At 44.3% G+C, this 14,531-nt stretch overlaps 1 protein-coding gene across 2 annotated transcripts in view; it reads right to left on the reverse strand.

Annotated features, from left to right (window-relative positions):
- Window positions 1–995: 995 nt before the first annotated feature.
- The window catches only part of lrrc32 (leucine rich repeat containing 32), a 28,499-nt gene continuing 14,963 nt past the window's right edge, over window positions 996–14,531 (reverse strand). For both annotated transcript variants that reach the window (XM_041199722.1, XM_041199723.1), the window contains exon 3: window positions 996–6,928. In XM_041199722.1, coding sequence (XP_041055656.1) covers window positions 5,039–6,928 — 1,890 coding nt within the window. In that variant the 3' untranslated portion in view covers window positions 996–5,038. The remainder of the gene's footprint in view (window positions 6,929–14,531) is intronic.

Below are 14,531 nucleotides of genomic sequence, written 5' to 3' on the forward strand. Positions count from 1 at the left end.
ACTGAAAATCTTCCATCACTGTTGCAATGTAGCAGATGCGGTAGTCAATTTGTGCATAGCAAGCCCCTGCAGAAAGCAATTTGCTAATGGCTGCGTCATCCATTCTTCTTGGTGATGTTAGTTTAAGGATAAATATTGACCAAGACACTCGTACAATTCTCATGTCCTTCTTCAAAAATGGTGCCAGGTGGCCTTTTACATTCAGCTGAGAAGTAGGACGAGGAAGCAGGTTAAAATCTCACCTGAAAAATGGCAGCTCCAACAGTGCAGCACTCCTTCAATTTGGCACTGGAGTGTCAGGCCTAGATTTTATGCTCAAATCTTCAGAGTGGGGCTTGAACCCACAACCTCTGACTCAGGTGAGAATGCTACCCACAAGGGCTATGGCACCATGAGCTTTTTTGTATCCTTTCATGGGGCGTGGGCTTCGCTGGCAAGGCCGGCATTTGCTGCTATCCATCCCTAATTGACCTTGAACTGAATGGCTTGCTCAGCCATTGCAGAGGGCAGTTGAGAGTCAACCACATTACTGTGGGTCTGGGGGTCACACGTGTGCCAGAGCAGGTAAGGATGGCAGATTTCCTTACCCAAAGGGCATTTGCGAACCAGATTGGTTTTTATGACAATCGATGGTCATTCCTGATTTATTAATTGAATTCAAATGGATTCATGTCCCCAGAGCATTAACCTGGTTCTCTGAGTTACTAGTCCAGCGACATCACCACCATCTCCCCCAGGAACACTTCCAAACAGACTGGCACCTTCAGTACTGGTCATACTGTCAGCTGAGGGGGGGGGTCTTCCCCATTATTGGCCATGCCATTAGCTATTTTCAAATGTTCCAAGTGGAATCCCAACATCTTATCCTCCTTTTAAGCTGCAAAGCTACTTATGGATATATCGCCTTCCCCCTGCCAAAGTTGTGATGACCTCACTTTAACAATTTCAACAAACAATTGGTTAACGGCACAAAACACAGATGCAAGGAAACAGTATGTGGTTTTTCTTTTATTTCTTCATTAATCACAGCTTAAATAAGGCATTAACCTTTACACTGCTAAATACACAGGAACTTCACAGAAGGCTAGAGATTACAGTCGATGTTATCATGTGAATGCTTTAATGCACAGTGTCAGGTTACTCTCAATTACTCTCATGACTAGATTGATGGAAAAGCCATTTCAGAAGGAAAAAACAGTAAAAACTATGAAATAAGAATACTGGTCCGAACTGGTCTTGTATACTTTAAAATGCAACACCAGTGAAAACTGGGAAATAAGAGCACTGGTCCAAACTGTTTTTTCCTTCTGGGAACCATTTTCAAATTGATGGGTCGCCACCCATGCATTCCCCATCCCCCACATTCTAAATAGGACGGATATTTTGGAACAGAAGTATTCACCTGATCAAACCCAAATTATACATAACATCAGAACAGAGGAATTGCTGGGTAAACAGATGGCCAAGATCCATCCAATTCTCTTGGTATACTGCCACACCGACAGCAGGATAATTTCTACCAATCAGTCTCCAACTGACCCAGGCACAAGTTGAGGAAAACCCCTAGTTTGGGAATCAAAGTCCATCTGGCCATCCCAGGCAATGCTACGCTCGCCACTTGTCAAGTTACCAGAAAATGTATTTGAAATTAATTATATTTAAGCTCAAATCAACTGGAATTTTGTGTTCACTCTCCTGAATGGCCTCTGTAACTTTGACGTACAGGTTACTGCCAGTCCTCACTCAACAGTAGTACTCTCACCTGAGTCAGAAGCTTGGAGGAAAAAAGCAGCTTTGGATCCATGCTTCCCAAAGCCCTTCAACGCTGAGGGTTTACCTCTGAGTCAGAAGGTCAAGGGTTCAAGTCCCACTTCCAGAGACTCAAGCACAAAATCCAGTCTGACACTCCTAGAAGAGAACTGAGGGGGTGCTGCACTGTCAGAGGTGTAGCCGTTTGGATGAGATGTTAACTGAGGCCCCATCTGTTCTCTATGACAGGTAGAAAAGATCCCACCCATGACATTACTTCAAAGTAGACGAGGGAGTTTCTCCCTGGTGTCCTAGCCAATATTTGTCCCTCAACCAGCATCACTAAAAGAAAAAAAAAATGGATGATCTAATCATTTATCACATGCTGCTTGTGGGAGCTTGCTGTGTGCAAATTGGCTGCCATGTTTCCTACATTATGAAAGTGACTACACTTCCAGGAGTACTTCTTGGATTCTTGAACCACCTTGACATGTCCTATGGTTGTCAAAGGTGATATAGAATCATAGAATGGTTACAGTGCAGGAGGAGGCTATTTGGCCCATCTCGTTCATGTTAGTTCTTTGAAAGAGCAACTCACCTAGTCCCAACTCCCCTGCCTTTTCCCCTTAGCCAGGCAAAAAATATATATATCCAAGTTCTTCTTCTTACTCATTTCCATCTTGGTGGCTCTCTATTCTCTATGGCTTGCCCCTTCAGTTATGATGTTTCACAATTGTAATAAAAATATACACAAACAATAAAGATATTGGTATCCTGTCAGGTGTGCTATCAAGTCAGGAATTGGTAAAGTTGTCTTAAAAGAAACTCTCACATCGTCAGTTGTTCATATAATACATTACAGTAATACTTATCATTTAAAACATAGAAACAATCACACAGATGAAACACCAGTCTACTCAATGATTACAAATCTCACCTTGTTTAACATTCATGATGTTGGCAAGCACATTACCAATCCTCTTGTACATGGTGTGACATGAGCACGTTCACATTATCAATTCATATGATTGACTACATCCAGACTACTCTTGGCAGCTGGCTTGGGAAGGGGGTTAATAGATTTTTGTTAGGAAAGGGCATTGAGGCAACTAAGACACATAGATGGAGGCAAGGTGCAGATCAGCTATAATCAAACTGAATGGCAGAACAGGCTCAAGGGGATGAATGTCCTCCTCCTATTCCTATGAGGGGGTGCTAGCATTTGTACAATAGAGAAATACTTATCCTTCTATTGTTAACTATATTTTCCCAAGCGCATCAAGATTTATTGCCACATCTAACTCAATTAGTTTTCTTTCAGCACTTGTAAACTGTAGGGTTCCCTATCTTTCTCACTCTTCCCTAAACGCAAGGACAAAATCACACTAACCATCATTTTCTTGATTTATCTGCTTCCTGTTTCTTCATTTTTCAAACTTGGCTTGATGTTCGCACTGTATTTCCTGGCCCCACTCTTAGATTCTTCATTCAAGAGGTTTCTTCATTATGATCTATCCAAATGCTTCCCTACCTCAATTGTCGAGCACCTTGTCTATGTCGCTGAGTGAAAAAGTGGAAGAAAAGCGTGCAGAAGGTGGTTATGAAGCCATCTATTTCCTGACACAGGTTAACTAAGCCATTTTTTTTTTAAATTAATTCATTAGCTGTGGCTGGGCAGCATTGGTTGTCCATTCCTAATTGCCCTTGAGAAGGTGGCGGTGAGCTGCCTTCTTAAATACAACTGAATGGCTTGCTAGGCCATTTCAGAGGGAGGTGAAGACGCGACCAAATTGCTGTGGGCCAGGCACATTGCTTTCCCTAAAGGGCATTAGTGAATCAAATGGGTTTTTCTGAGAATCTAGTAGTTTCATGGTCACCATTACTGAGACTAGCTTTTCATTCCATGTTTATTTAATTAACTAAATTTAAATTCCCCAGCTGTTTTGTTGGGATTTGAACTCTTGTATCTGGATCATTAGTCCAGACTTCTGGATTACTAGTTCAGTAACATATCCCCTATACTGTAGTTCCCCCTTGGCATGTATTTCAGGTGAAACATAATGTGATTCACTTCACTAAATATTTTCCTTCCTCAAATATTCTTCTCTGCTGAGTTTTGTAGTACAATGCCTTTGGGGGTGAAACGGGGAATGCTAGCAATCCTCCTTTATTTCATGCTTCATTTTTGCAAGCCTAGGTACCGAGTACGGGTAGGCAATTTGACTGTGGGGGCATCCATAGATCATTGCCATCCACAGACACTTTGCAGAAAAAAGTCATAGAATGAGTGTGCAGTACAGAAACAGGCCATTTGGCCCAACTAGCCCATGGTGGTTTATACTCCACATGAGAATCCTGCCACTCTCATCCACCCAACTCAATCTGCATAGCCCATTCCCTCATGGTCTTTGTCTAATGATCAAAAGCAAGAAATTTTTTTCTCTCATGTCCTGTGGGGCTTTGGGGGGGGGGAGGCGGGGGCGGGAGGGGGTGTGCAGACACGATGGGCCAAATGGCCTCCTTCTGCCCCGTAACAATTCTGTAGCTGAATCCAAGATTGAGATTGGTCAACTCAGCAAAAAACTGAATTTAGGAACCTCTAGTCTTTATGCATTAGTCTATTCCCAGTGGATCATCACAAACTGAGCAACAATTTCGTTTAACGGATTTTTAAAAACAATCAAGCTGGGTGAACTTGGTTAATGTAGAATGATAAACCACCGAAGAGGCCATTTCGACCACCATTCTAGTGCCCGGTCTTTTGAAGGAGTGGTCCAATTAGCTCTACTCTTCTATTCTTCCCCCATAGCCCTGTAAACATCTTTCCTTCATGTATTTATCCATTTCCCTTTTGAAAGTTGCTATTGAATCTGCTACCTGATCTCCTGTATGCTATTAATCATGGGTAGTCTTGAGTCTGGGGCAGAGTTATGATCTTAAAGTGCTTAGATGGATCCATGTTTAACCTGGCTCCCACCTTTAAAGGCCACTGTTCTCAGAGTTACCATGTGGAGAAAGTAATCTCGGAGCAATGATCTAAAAGGGACACAGTCTGAAGTCAATTAAGGAGCAATTAAGCTTCTGTCAATTGGCAACTACTGAAAATCTCTAGTTCTTGGGGAGAAAGCCAAGTTATCAAGGTCAGAGAAACCAGCACCAAACTAGCTTTCTTTACAAAAACCTTGAGTTGTGATGGCCGTGAGATATGAGCTCGATTATATAAAACATTTCTTCTCCTCATTTCCCTTCATTTAAACACTGACAAAGAAAATAAAAAAAGGTCCATTGCCTAGGCTTTAACATGGTGCAGGAATATCCCATTGACCTTCTGCCTTCGTGCCAGGCAACATCCCAGAATTATGACAATGGCAAAGAAGGCTATAATAATTAATATTAGCAATAAAAGACTCCACGTGTTCCAGTCTTGTGTGACCTCTTTGCAGATGCTGGGCTGAGCCACGAACAGATGCGTTTGCGAGTGTCCATCATTGGTTGGGTAACGGCACAGCACTGACCACTTATCCAGGATGTTGACCCAGGCCAGACACCTGATCCACGTGGACTGGCAGCAATCGAATGGGTTACCGGAGAGCAACAGGGTCCGCAGGGTCCCATTCAACATCTCTATGGACTTCTCCTGCAGGGCAGTGAAACTGTTGTTGCGCAGGTCCACATTTTCTAAAGTCGAGCTCTTGCTGGTGATGAGAAGCTCAGTCAACTGGTTCTCAGACACGTCTAATGCTCTGAGATTGGAAAAGTGTGATAGGTTCATGCTCAACGAAAGAAGCCCATTGCCTTCCAAAGACAAAAAGGTCAACAGGGCCTCCAGGCCTGACAGGCTCTCGGGGTGAATGTGTATCCCTGGATTCATGGAAAGGTCCAACTCCACAAGGGGAGTCTGATGAAATGCATGGGGAGGCAAATACCTAATGTTGTTGTTCTGCAGATTTAAATGCCCAAGTGTATTGATTCTAGAGAAAAACACGCACCCATCCATGTGTTCCTCATGCCTACGAGTGCCCCGACAAACACTGATATTGTTGTTACGAAGGTTCAGGATTCTGATTCGGTAAAGACCCCTGAAAATGTTGGAAGGTAGATTCTGTAGGTGGTTGTCTTGAAGGTACAGATATTCCAGAAAGTTGAGGCTGTTCCCGGCCAGTGAGAGGTTTAGCAATGCATTGGAGCTCAGGTCAAGTTCCACCAGAGAGTTCAGCACATTCATCTCACCGATTACAAAACTGTGGAGGCAGTTCTTGCTCAGGTTGAGGAACCTCAGCGAATTCATGCTTCGGAAGAAGTCCCATGGAATGGAAGTTATCTCGTTATAGCTCAGATCCAAATAGACCAACTCAGTCAAGTACAGCGATGGAGAAGACTTGGTCACGTTAGTTAAATTTTGATTTGGACTCCCTTCCAGAAGAGAGGACGGTGGGGAAAACCCTTGGATTGAATTCCGTGACAGATTGAGGTGCTGGAGGTGGTTCCTCTTGGGAAAAACTGGAAAATACAGCAAATTATTATCGCTGAGGTCCAGCCATTGCAGGCAGTATTCCTCTTCAGATTCAGTCGTGAGGAAGTGCTCAATGCTGTTCTTGCTCAAGTTCAAGACTTGGAGTTGCTTGAGGTCAAAGTCAGAGATACAGGGTATGGAGTTCATGGCCAGATCGAGCACAGACAGATTGGAAAGTGATTGAAAAGCCCCCGACTCTATCTCGATGATGATGTTGTGTTGCAGGTCTATGTGCTTCAAAGAGGGGGAACCTTGGAATGTGTGGTCTGAAAGTTTTGTGATGCTGTTTCTAGCTAAGGATAGCTCCTCAAGCACAGGCGCCTCTTTTAGAAAATCCTCAACAATGCCAGTGTACAAACTGTTGCCTGACAGCTCCAGCCTTTTCACATATGGTAACCTGCCAAGCCCATGTTTGCTGAGATCCAAGAGGTTGTTTGCAAGGTTAAGCACCTCCAGGCGGGACAGACTGGCAAAGGCCCCTGGTTGGATAAACTCCAAGTGGTTAGACTGTAAATCCAGGTGTTGAATGAAGTTGTAGAGAGTCAAATTCTCCATCATCAGCTTCTTAATGTGATTAACAGATAAATCCAGTTTCCATATGTTAAAGGGGAGACCCGTGGGGATTATGTTAAGGCCCCTGTTTTGGCATAATGCTTCTGACTCTATCTAAAAAGGGGAAAGGAAGAACAAGACACATTTAATTTGTATTGTACACAACTTGCAAATCCAAACAATGCCAGAAATAATTTGGCTGGTTTCCCTTTTCCTCTCCTCTATTGCCCTTCCCTGCAGCAGTCTACTGACTCTTAAACCCAAGCTTAATGTCACTCAAGCACTACTCTCTCGTTCTTTCTAACCCTGCCGACGTCTCGACTTTTGCCCTTTTGTGCAAGTTTCTTCGCGAATAACAACATATCTGCCAAGTTAAATATTAGCTTTCTTAACAAATGGTGGCTGCCTCCAAGGGTTCAATTCTAGACTGCCAAGATTAAAGCCTGTTTAGGCAAAACAAGCGTCAGGCCAGCCTCAATTCCATTTCTAATTTACTGTTTAGATAGTCATTAATGGATCTACAGCATGGCTTTCAATGGCTGGAGGGGTTCGGAGAGGAATTTTCCCAGAGTATTTTTTCCCCCTTAATGATCGTGGGGCTTGTTTTTGTCTGTTGCTGCCTCTCCCGGGAGATTACATGCCTGCGGAAGGAGGTGATGGGGAGACGGGAGGGGAAGAATCTAGTCATGAGCAATCTGGTGTCAATGAGTGCCAAGTTGCGGCAATTTCACTCAAAATAGCCCAACTAGACCTTTCCTGCCCATTAGTTTTGTAGGTTCATGTGAAAGCTCCCCTAATTTGTTGCCAATTGGCACCAGGTTGTCAGGCTCACTGGAGGACCACAGGATATCTTGCCTGAAATGCAGGCAAAAAGAATTGCAATGGTAGAACTTTCTCAGCTCGAGGTAAAACAAATCTTGTAGCCCAATGGCAGTGAGTTCTAATTGCAAGTGAAGCAATTGAATTTTATAAATATGGTCCTTTGACAATTGGTACCTTTAAGGCTGCCATGAAATCTTCTCAATTTAGTTGTAATAACCTGACTGGGGTCTTCTACAATAACCTCACAGGCAAAAGGAGCATCAGTTTAAATCAATCCTATCCAAAAGACTGCACCTTGTACTCAGTACTGCAATGGAGCAAGGGTGTTACCTACTGAGGCAGGGCTAATACATAAACACATTTTGATGATTTCCCTTGAGGGACGAATGTTGATAGGAAGAACACCGCCGCATCTTCATACTGCAAAGGATGCGACAGAATCTTTTACAACCACCTGAACAGGGAGACGAAGCACCTGCTGAGATGACCTTTGACCCGGAAGCAGTACATTAAGGAATATTTGTAATTTCTTTAAAACATTTGTGGAATTTGTAATTGTTTTTAAGAAATTTTGGAAAGGACTTTTACGAGTTTGCATCAATTGTAAAGGGATCAATTATAATTCTCTGGGTAAACAAAAATACTGGTCCATGTGACCAAGTGACTTTTGACCTGGAAACATTACCAGCAGGAAGGAAGTTAACATGCGAAAACGATTTGGCTTGCAGACTCAAAGGAGAGCAAGAGGCAGAAGGTGATCAGCACACAGATGCAGCAGCAGCACTTAAGAGGTATTGTGCGAGCAGGTTAAAAAGATCTAAAATCTGGAGGGCTGTGTGAATAACTCAGAGAACTGGGTATTTTAACAGAAGTGGCCAATGTGGGGGTGGGGCTATTGGTTGTCAATTGAAAAGGAATTCTGGACAGCTACATCATAAGGACTGTTGTGACCTGAAGGAGAGAGGACTTGTAGAAGTTTATGAAACTCAGAGGTGAAAGTTGTTGTCAGATAGGTCTCCTGACCCATCCTGTGTGAATAAAGAACAGCACTTTGGAACTATGAAGCTACAAAATGCCACACATGTTGAAAGGAAATGCTTGTGGTTGTGCAAGACATACCTTTGTTGCATCAACTACTTAAAATAAACTTTACCTTTTTATCTGAAGTATCTTTTGCCTGTTAATTAATGTTTAATTTGCATCGGTTCTGATTAGTGTTAAAGTAAAATGGTAATATTTCTCTGGTCAATATTCAATCCTCACCCAAAAATCATTCAGACAGGTAACTTGGCCATTATTACAGTGCTGTTTGTAGAAGTTGCTTTGTGCAAATTGACTGCCAAGTTTCCCACATTGCAGTGACTAGACTTAAAGTACTTCCTTGGCTGTAAAGTGCTTTGGGACATAAGGTGGTCATGAAAGGCGCTATATAAATGCACATGCTTCTTTAGCGGGCAACCAGGTGACAAGTCTTCAGCAGTCATTCCTCTTTCCCAACCACGATAGCCAACTGACCTCAGGCAGTAAACGCCCAGTGAGTGAATGCGTTTTGGCCCAGACTTTCCCTATGTGTTCTGGTCCGGTTCTACCACATGGTTTGAAAGATGAAGTAACAGCAGCATCAACATCAGAGACTGAAGCCCAGGGTATGTCACCTGGCAGATAGTGGGCATCCCACAACTGAGGAGTTTTATTTTATTGGTGGGGCATTTGCGAGAGATTCTTGAGCAGGTTCATCTTGGTCTAAAGGCATCCAAATGTAGCAAAGTGACTGACATGAATCCAAAAAGTGACAAATCTGGACAATCAATGCCTTTTATAGAATGCATTTTTCCATTGGATGTGGGTACTGCTGGCTAGGCCAGCAGTTATTGTCCATCCCTAACTACCTTTCAGAAGGTGGTGGTGTGCTGGCTTCTTGAACCATTGCAGTCCATGTGGTGTAGGTACACCCACAGTGCTGTTAGGGAGGGAGTTCCAGGATTTTGACTCAGCGACAGTGAAGGAACAGCTTGGAGGAAAAGAAGAGTCATACGGACTTGGAATATTAACTCTGTTTCTCTCTCCACAGATGCTGCCAGACCTGCTAAGGTTTTCCAGCATTTTCTGTTTTTATTTCAGATTTCCAGCATCTGCAGTATTTTGCTTTTATCATGGTGTTCCAATGCATTTGCTGCCCTGCTCCTTTTAGGTGGTGGAGGTTGCGGGTTTGGAAGGTGCTGTTGAAGGAGACTTGGTGGGTCCCTGCAGTGCATCTTCTAGATAGTACACACTGCTTCCAATGTGCATTGGTGGTGGAGGGAGTGAATGCTGAAGGTGGTGGATGGTGTGCTAGTCAAGTGGGCTGCTTTGCCTTGGATGGTGTCGATCTTCTTGAGTGTTGTTAGAACTGTACTCATCCAGGCAAGTGGGGAGTGTACAATCACACTCCTGACTTGTGCCTTGTAGATGGCGGACAGACCTGCAGAATTCCCAGCCTCTGACCTACCCTTGTGGCCACAGTTGTGGCTGGTGCAGTTCAGCTTCTGGTCAATGGTAACGCCACCCCCCTCTCCCCACAGGATATTGACAGTGGAGGATTCAGTGATGGTAATGCCATTGAACATCAAGGGGCGATGGTTAGATTCTCTCTTGTTGGTGATGGTCATTGCCTGGCACTTGCATAGCACGAATGTTACTCTGCTTCTGATATTTAAAAACTAAAAAATTATCCAAAACATTGCTGCTAAAATGTAACTTGAAAACAAAGGCCTGCATTTTTAAAGCGCCGTTCCCCACCTCAGAACCAACATCCTTTCAAGTTTTTTTTAATGCACGACCCAAGTGTTGGGGATAAATTCATGGGGCCCACTTGTTCTCGCCTTTTGACAGGAACTTCCAGGTTGCTGCATAGTCACGTAACTTCGAGGAACCATTGGTTCTGAAGCCCCAAAGCACTTTACAACAACAGCGTATGTTGATACAGCGCATTTCAAATAATAAAGCATCCCAAGGTGTTTTAGGGAGCGTTAGAACAAAATTTGAGATCGAGGCACAAGGAGATATCAAGGCAGATGACAAAAAGCTTGGTCAAAAAGTTAGGTTTTAAAGGAGGAAAGAGGCAGGCAGGGAATTCCAGAGCTAAACAAATTTGCAGCCGGTTAAACACTCCTGAAATGCTGTTACTGTTGTAATGTAGGAAACACAGCAGCTAATGCATCCTCAGCTAGATCCCAAAACAGCAATATGTTAAGGGTTAGAACAAAGAACAAAGAAAAGTACAGCACAGGAACAGGCCCTTCGGCCCTCCAAGCCTGCGCTGATCATATTGCCCGTCAACTAAAACATTTTGCACTTCCGGGGTCCGTATCCCTCTGTTCCCATCCTATTCATGTATTTGTCAAGCTGCCTCTTAAACACCACTATCGTACCTGCTTCCACTACCTCCTCTGGCAGCGAATTCCAGACACTCACTACCCTCGGCATAAAAAACTTGCCCCGCACATCTCCTCTATAGTTTTCTCCTCTCACCTTAAATCTATGTCCCCTAGTAATTGACTCTTCCACCCTGGGAAAAAGCTTCTGACTATCTACTCTGTCCATTCCACTCATAATTTTGTAAACTTCTATCAAGTCGCCCCTCAATCTCCGTCACTCTAGTGAGAACAATCCGAGTTTCTCCAACCTCTCCTCATAGCTAATAACCTCCAGACCAGGCAGCATCCTGGTAAACCTCCTCTGCACCCTCTCCAATGCCTCCATATCCTTCTGGTAATGTGGTGACCAGAATTGCACGCAATATTCCAAGTGTGGCCTAACCAAGGTTCTATACAGCTGCAGCATGACTTCCCAGCTTTTATACTCAATACCCCTGCCAATGAAGGCAAGCATGCCATATGCCTTCCTGACTACCTTATCCACCTGCGTTGCCACTTTCAGTGACCTGTGGACCTGTACACCCAGATCCCTCTGCCCGTCAATGCACTTAAGGGTTCTGCCATTTACTGTATAATTCCTGCTTGTATTAAACCTTCCAACATGCATTACCTCACATTTGTCCAGATTAAACTCCATCTGCCATTTCTCCGCCCAAGTCTCCAACCGATCTATATCCCATTGTATCCTTTGACAATCCTCTTCACTATCTGCAACTCCTCCAACCTTAGTGTCGTCTGCAAACTTACTAATTAGCCCAGTTACATTTTCCTCCAAATCATTTATGTATACTACAAACAGCAAAGGTCCCAGCACTGATCCCTGCGGAACTCCACTAGTCACAGCTCTCCATTCAGAAAAGCACCCTTCCACTGCTACCCTCTGTCTTCTGTGACCAAGCCAATTCTGTATCCATCCTGCCAGATGTTGGCTGGGGCTTAAGTATTGACCCTGGGCACCAGAGAGAAGTCTGCCCAACTCTTTGTTGCGTTCACCTGAAGTTGGCTCTATTTTGAAAAAAAGAGTAGGGGCGCTTTTCCCCAGTGTCCTACTCGATCTTTAACCGTCAACCTAAAAGCAATTAAAAGTGTGCGTGTGCGTGCGAGAAGTTTGTATGCAAATTGGTTGTTTCACTTCTGACTCTGTAACAGTGACTACACCCATTTCATCGGCTGTAAAATGTTTTGGCAGCCCCTATGATGAAAGGCACTGTGTAAATGCGAGTCTTTGTTTCCCAAGTGAAACCTATCCAGGAGGGTAGAGACCCTGTTTCAAAAGAGCCAACATCCTGTTTTAATTGTGAACAGGCTCACTGGAATGAAATAGCATTGTGTTACACTCTCAGGTATTCCCCCATTGTTACTCAATGCTCTTGTCTGTATTGTGCATTGCTTCCTCACTAACCTCTCAATTACATGTATTGTATTATTGAACTGTATTATTTTGTATTAAGCTGTATCATCTTTGCATTGGGTTTCATGCTACATAAAAGCAGCCAGTGTGAGCCATGAATGTAATGCTCTTAGTTCTTAGCGATACTGCCAATTTGCAGTCAAGGACAACGCTCTCAACCTGCTTCCTTATTTAGCTCTCTCAGACTCCTCGTTTCATAGAATGACAACACGGGAGTAGGCAATGCAGCCCAACTGGTCGATGCCAGTGTTTACACTCTCCATGAGCCTTCATCAACATAGCCTTCTATTCCTTTCTTCCTCGTGTGTTTATCTAGCTTCCCCTTAAATGCATCTCTGCTATTCACCACAACTACTCCTTGTAGTAGTGCACTGCACATTCTAATCATGCATTAGCAACAGAAGTAGGCCATTCAGCCCCTTGAATCTGTCCCACCATTCATTCAATCGTATCATGACTGATCTATATTTTAACTCCTTCCACTTTCCTTGGCTCCATATTCTTTTATATACTGTACCTTAACATGGCCTTCATTTGTATCCTTGAGTGGCAAGTGTCAATTTAAGTCTATTAAATTACTCTTTGGGAAAAGGAGTTTCTTTCAAATTCCCTCCTGGGTTGATTAGTGACTATTTTATATTGACGCTTTGTGTTGGCCTTGCCATAAGGTCTGCTAGGTTACTTCTCAACCTCCTCTTTTCTAGTGAAAAGAGCTCCAGCCTATTTACTCTTTCTCGATAGTTATAACTTGTTAGTTAAACATGGAGGACTGTTGGCCTCCTCTGTTGTAGGCTAACCCTGTAGAGAAATGACGGCATCTCAGAGCTCGAGGCAACTAGTTGCATGGATCTGGCTTCAGATCATCCAGCTGTTCAATTAGATCCAAGGCCTCTGGATTATGGGTCCAGACATACAACCACTATTGCACTAAGGGAGCTTATCATACAGTGATACCAGGCCTCAAGTTTTTGAAGTATGTTCATTTGTATACAACGCTTAACAGCCACTGGTGCAACATTACCCAATGGCCTGAGCTATTTCGGACGGCCATCTAAAGAGTCGGTGAGGAACATATCCCTGCCAACTCCGAGTGCCCCACAGCCATTTTATGCTCCAGTGAGCGTAGAGCGGCTGCAGGCGGGACTTCTGCCCCTCGCTCGGGAGGAAGCCTTGCCTTAGAGAGCTGCTGGCCAAACTGACTGGCCGGAAGCTTTCCAGTCCCTGCAGCGACCGGAGCTGCAGTGGACAGAAGAGGAAGTGCATGAGGACGTCGGAGACTAACTTTGGGCACCGCAGGTCCAGGGCAGCGGGGTAGAGAAGGCTGGGGTTGATCGGGGAGAGGGTGGGGCTCGGGGAAGGTCCGGAGACCACTGTACTTTAGGTGGGCGGTGAGGGTGCACCTGATTTCAGAAGGGGGCTTCTGATGGAGGCACCCCCACCGCCTGAGATCCAAGTCCCTTGACTTTCGGTCTTCCACCATGCAAAGTCAATCCTTCCGCCAGCCTGAAAATTGAGGCTGGGCAGGAAACAACCCTTAAGTCCAATAACAGACCTTAAGTCCGACAGCCCAATAATTGGCCACTTAAGGCCCTCAGTTGGGCCAAGGGCAGGCTTCCCATCCTAGGTCTTGCCCGTCCCCCCCATAAAATCGTTGCGTGGTTGGGGCCGGCAGGAACCCAGGAAGGGGGAGCGGAGGTGGGGGGAGAATCCCAGTCCTTTTATTTCACACTCCACCCCCAACTAAAAACCTGCCTGTGGGGGGGCATGAAATTCAGACCTATGTGATTTGACCATAGGCATAAGCAGAGAGAAGAAACTCTAGGCTGGATCCGCAGATATTTATACATTAGCAAAACTAGATTTTACTGAAACCAGTTATGGACCAGGTTCCTGGTCTTCCTGTTCTATCCATGTCTCTCTTTCTCTCTAGCGCTCTTTTTTTTTGTGCCCCTCTCATTTCTCACATGGCAGCCAGTTTGACGGAACAAGTTCATTGTTCTTCTTGGCAGTGAATACTGGTAAGGGGGATGGGGTACGTGGTGTAATGACTTATCGAAAGGGGGCTTCA

Source organism: Carcharodon carcharias, chromosome 11 (assembly GCF_017639515.1).
Source record: "Carcharodon carcharias isolate sCarCar2 chromosome 11, sCarCar2.pri, whole genome shotgun sequence".
NCBI classification, from domain to species: Eukaryota; Metazoa; Chordata; class Chondrichthyes; order Lamniformes; family Lamnidae; genus Carcharodon; species Carcharodon carcharias.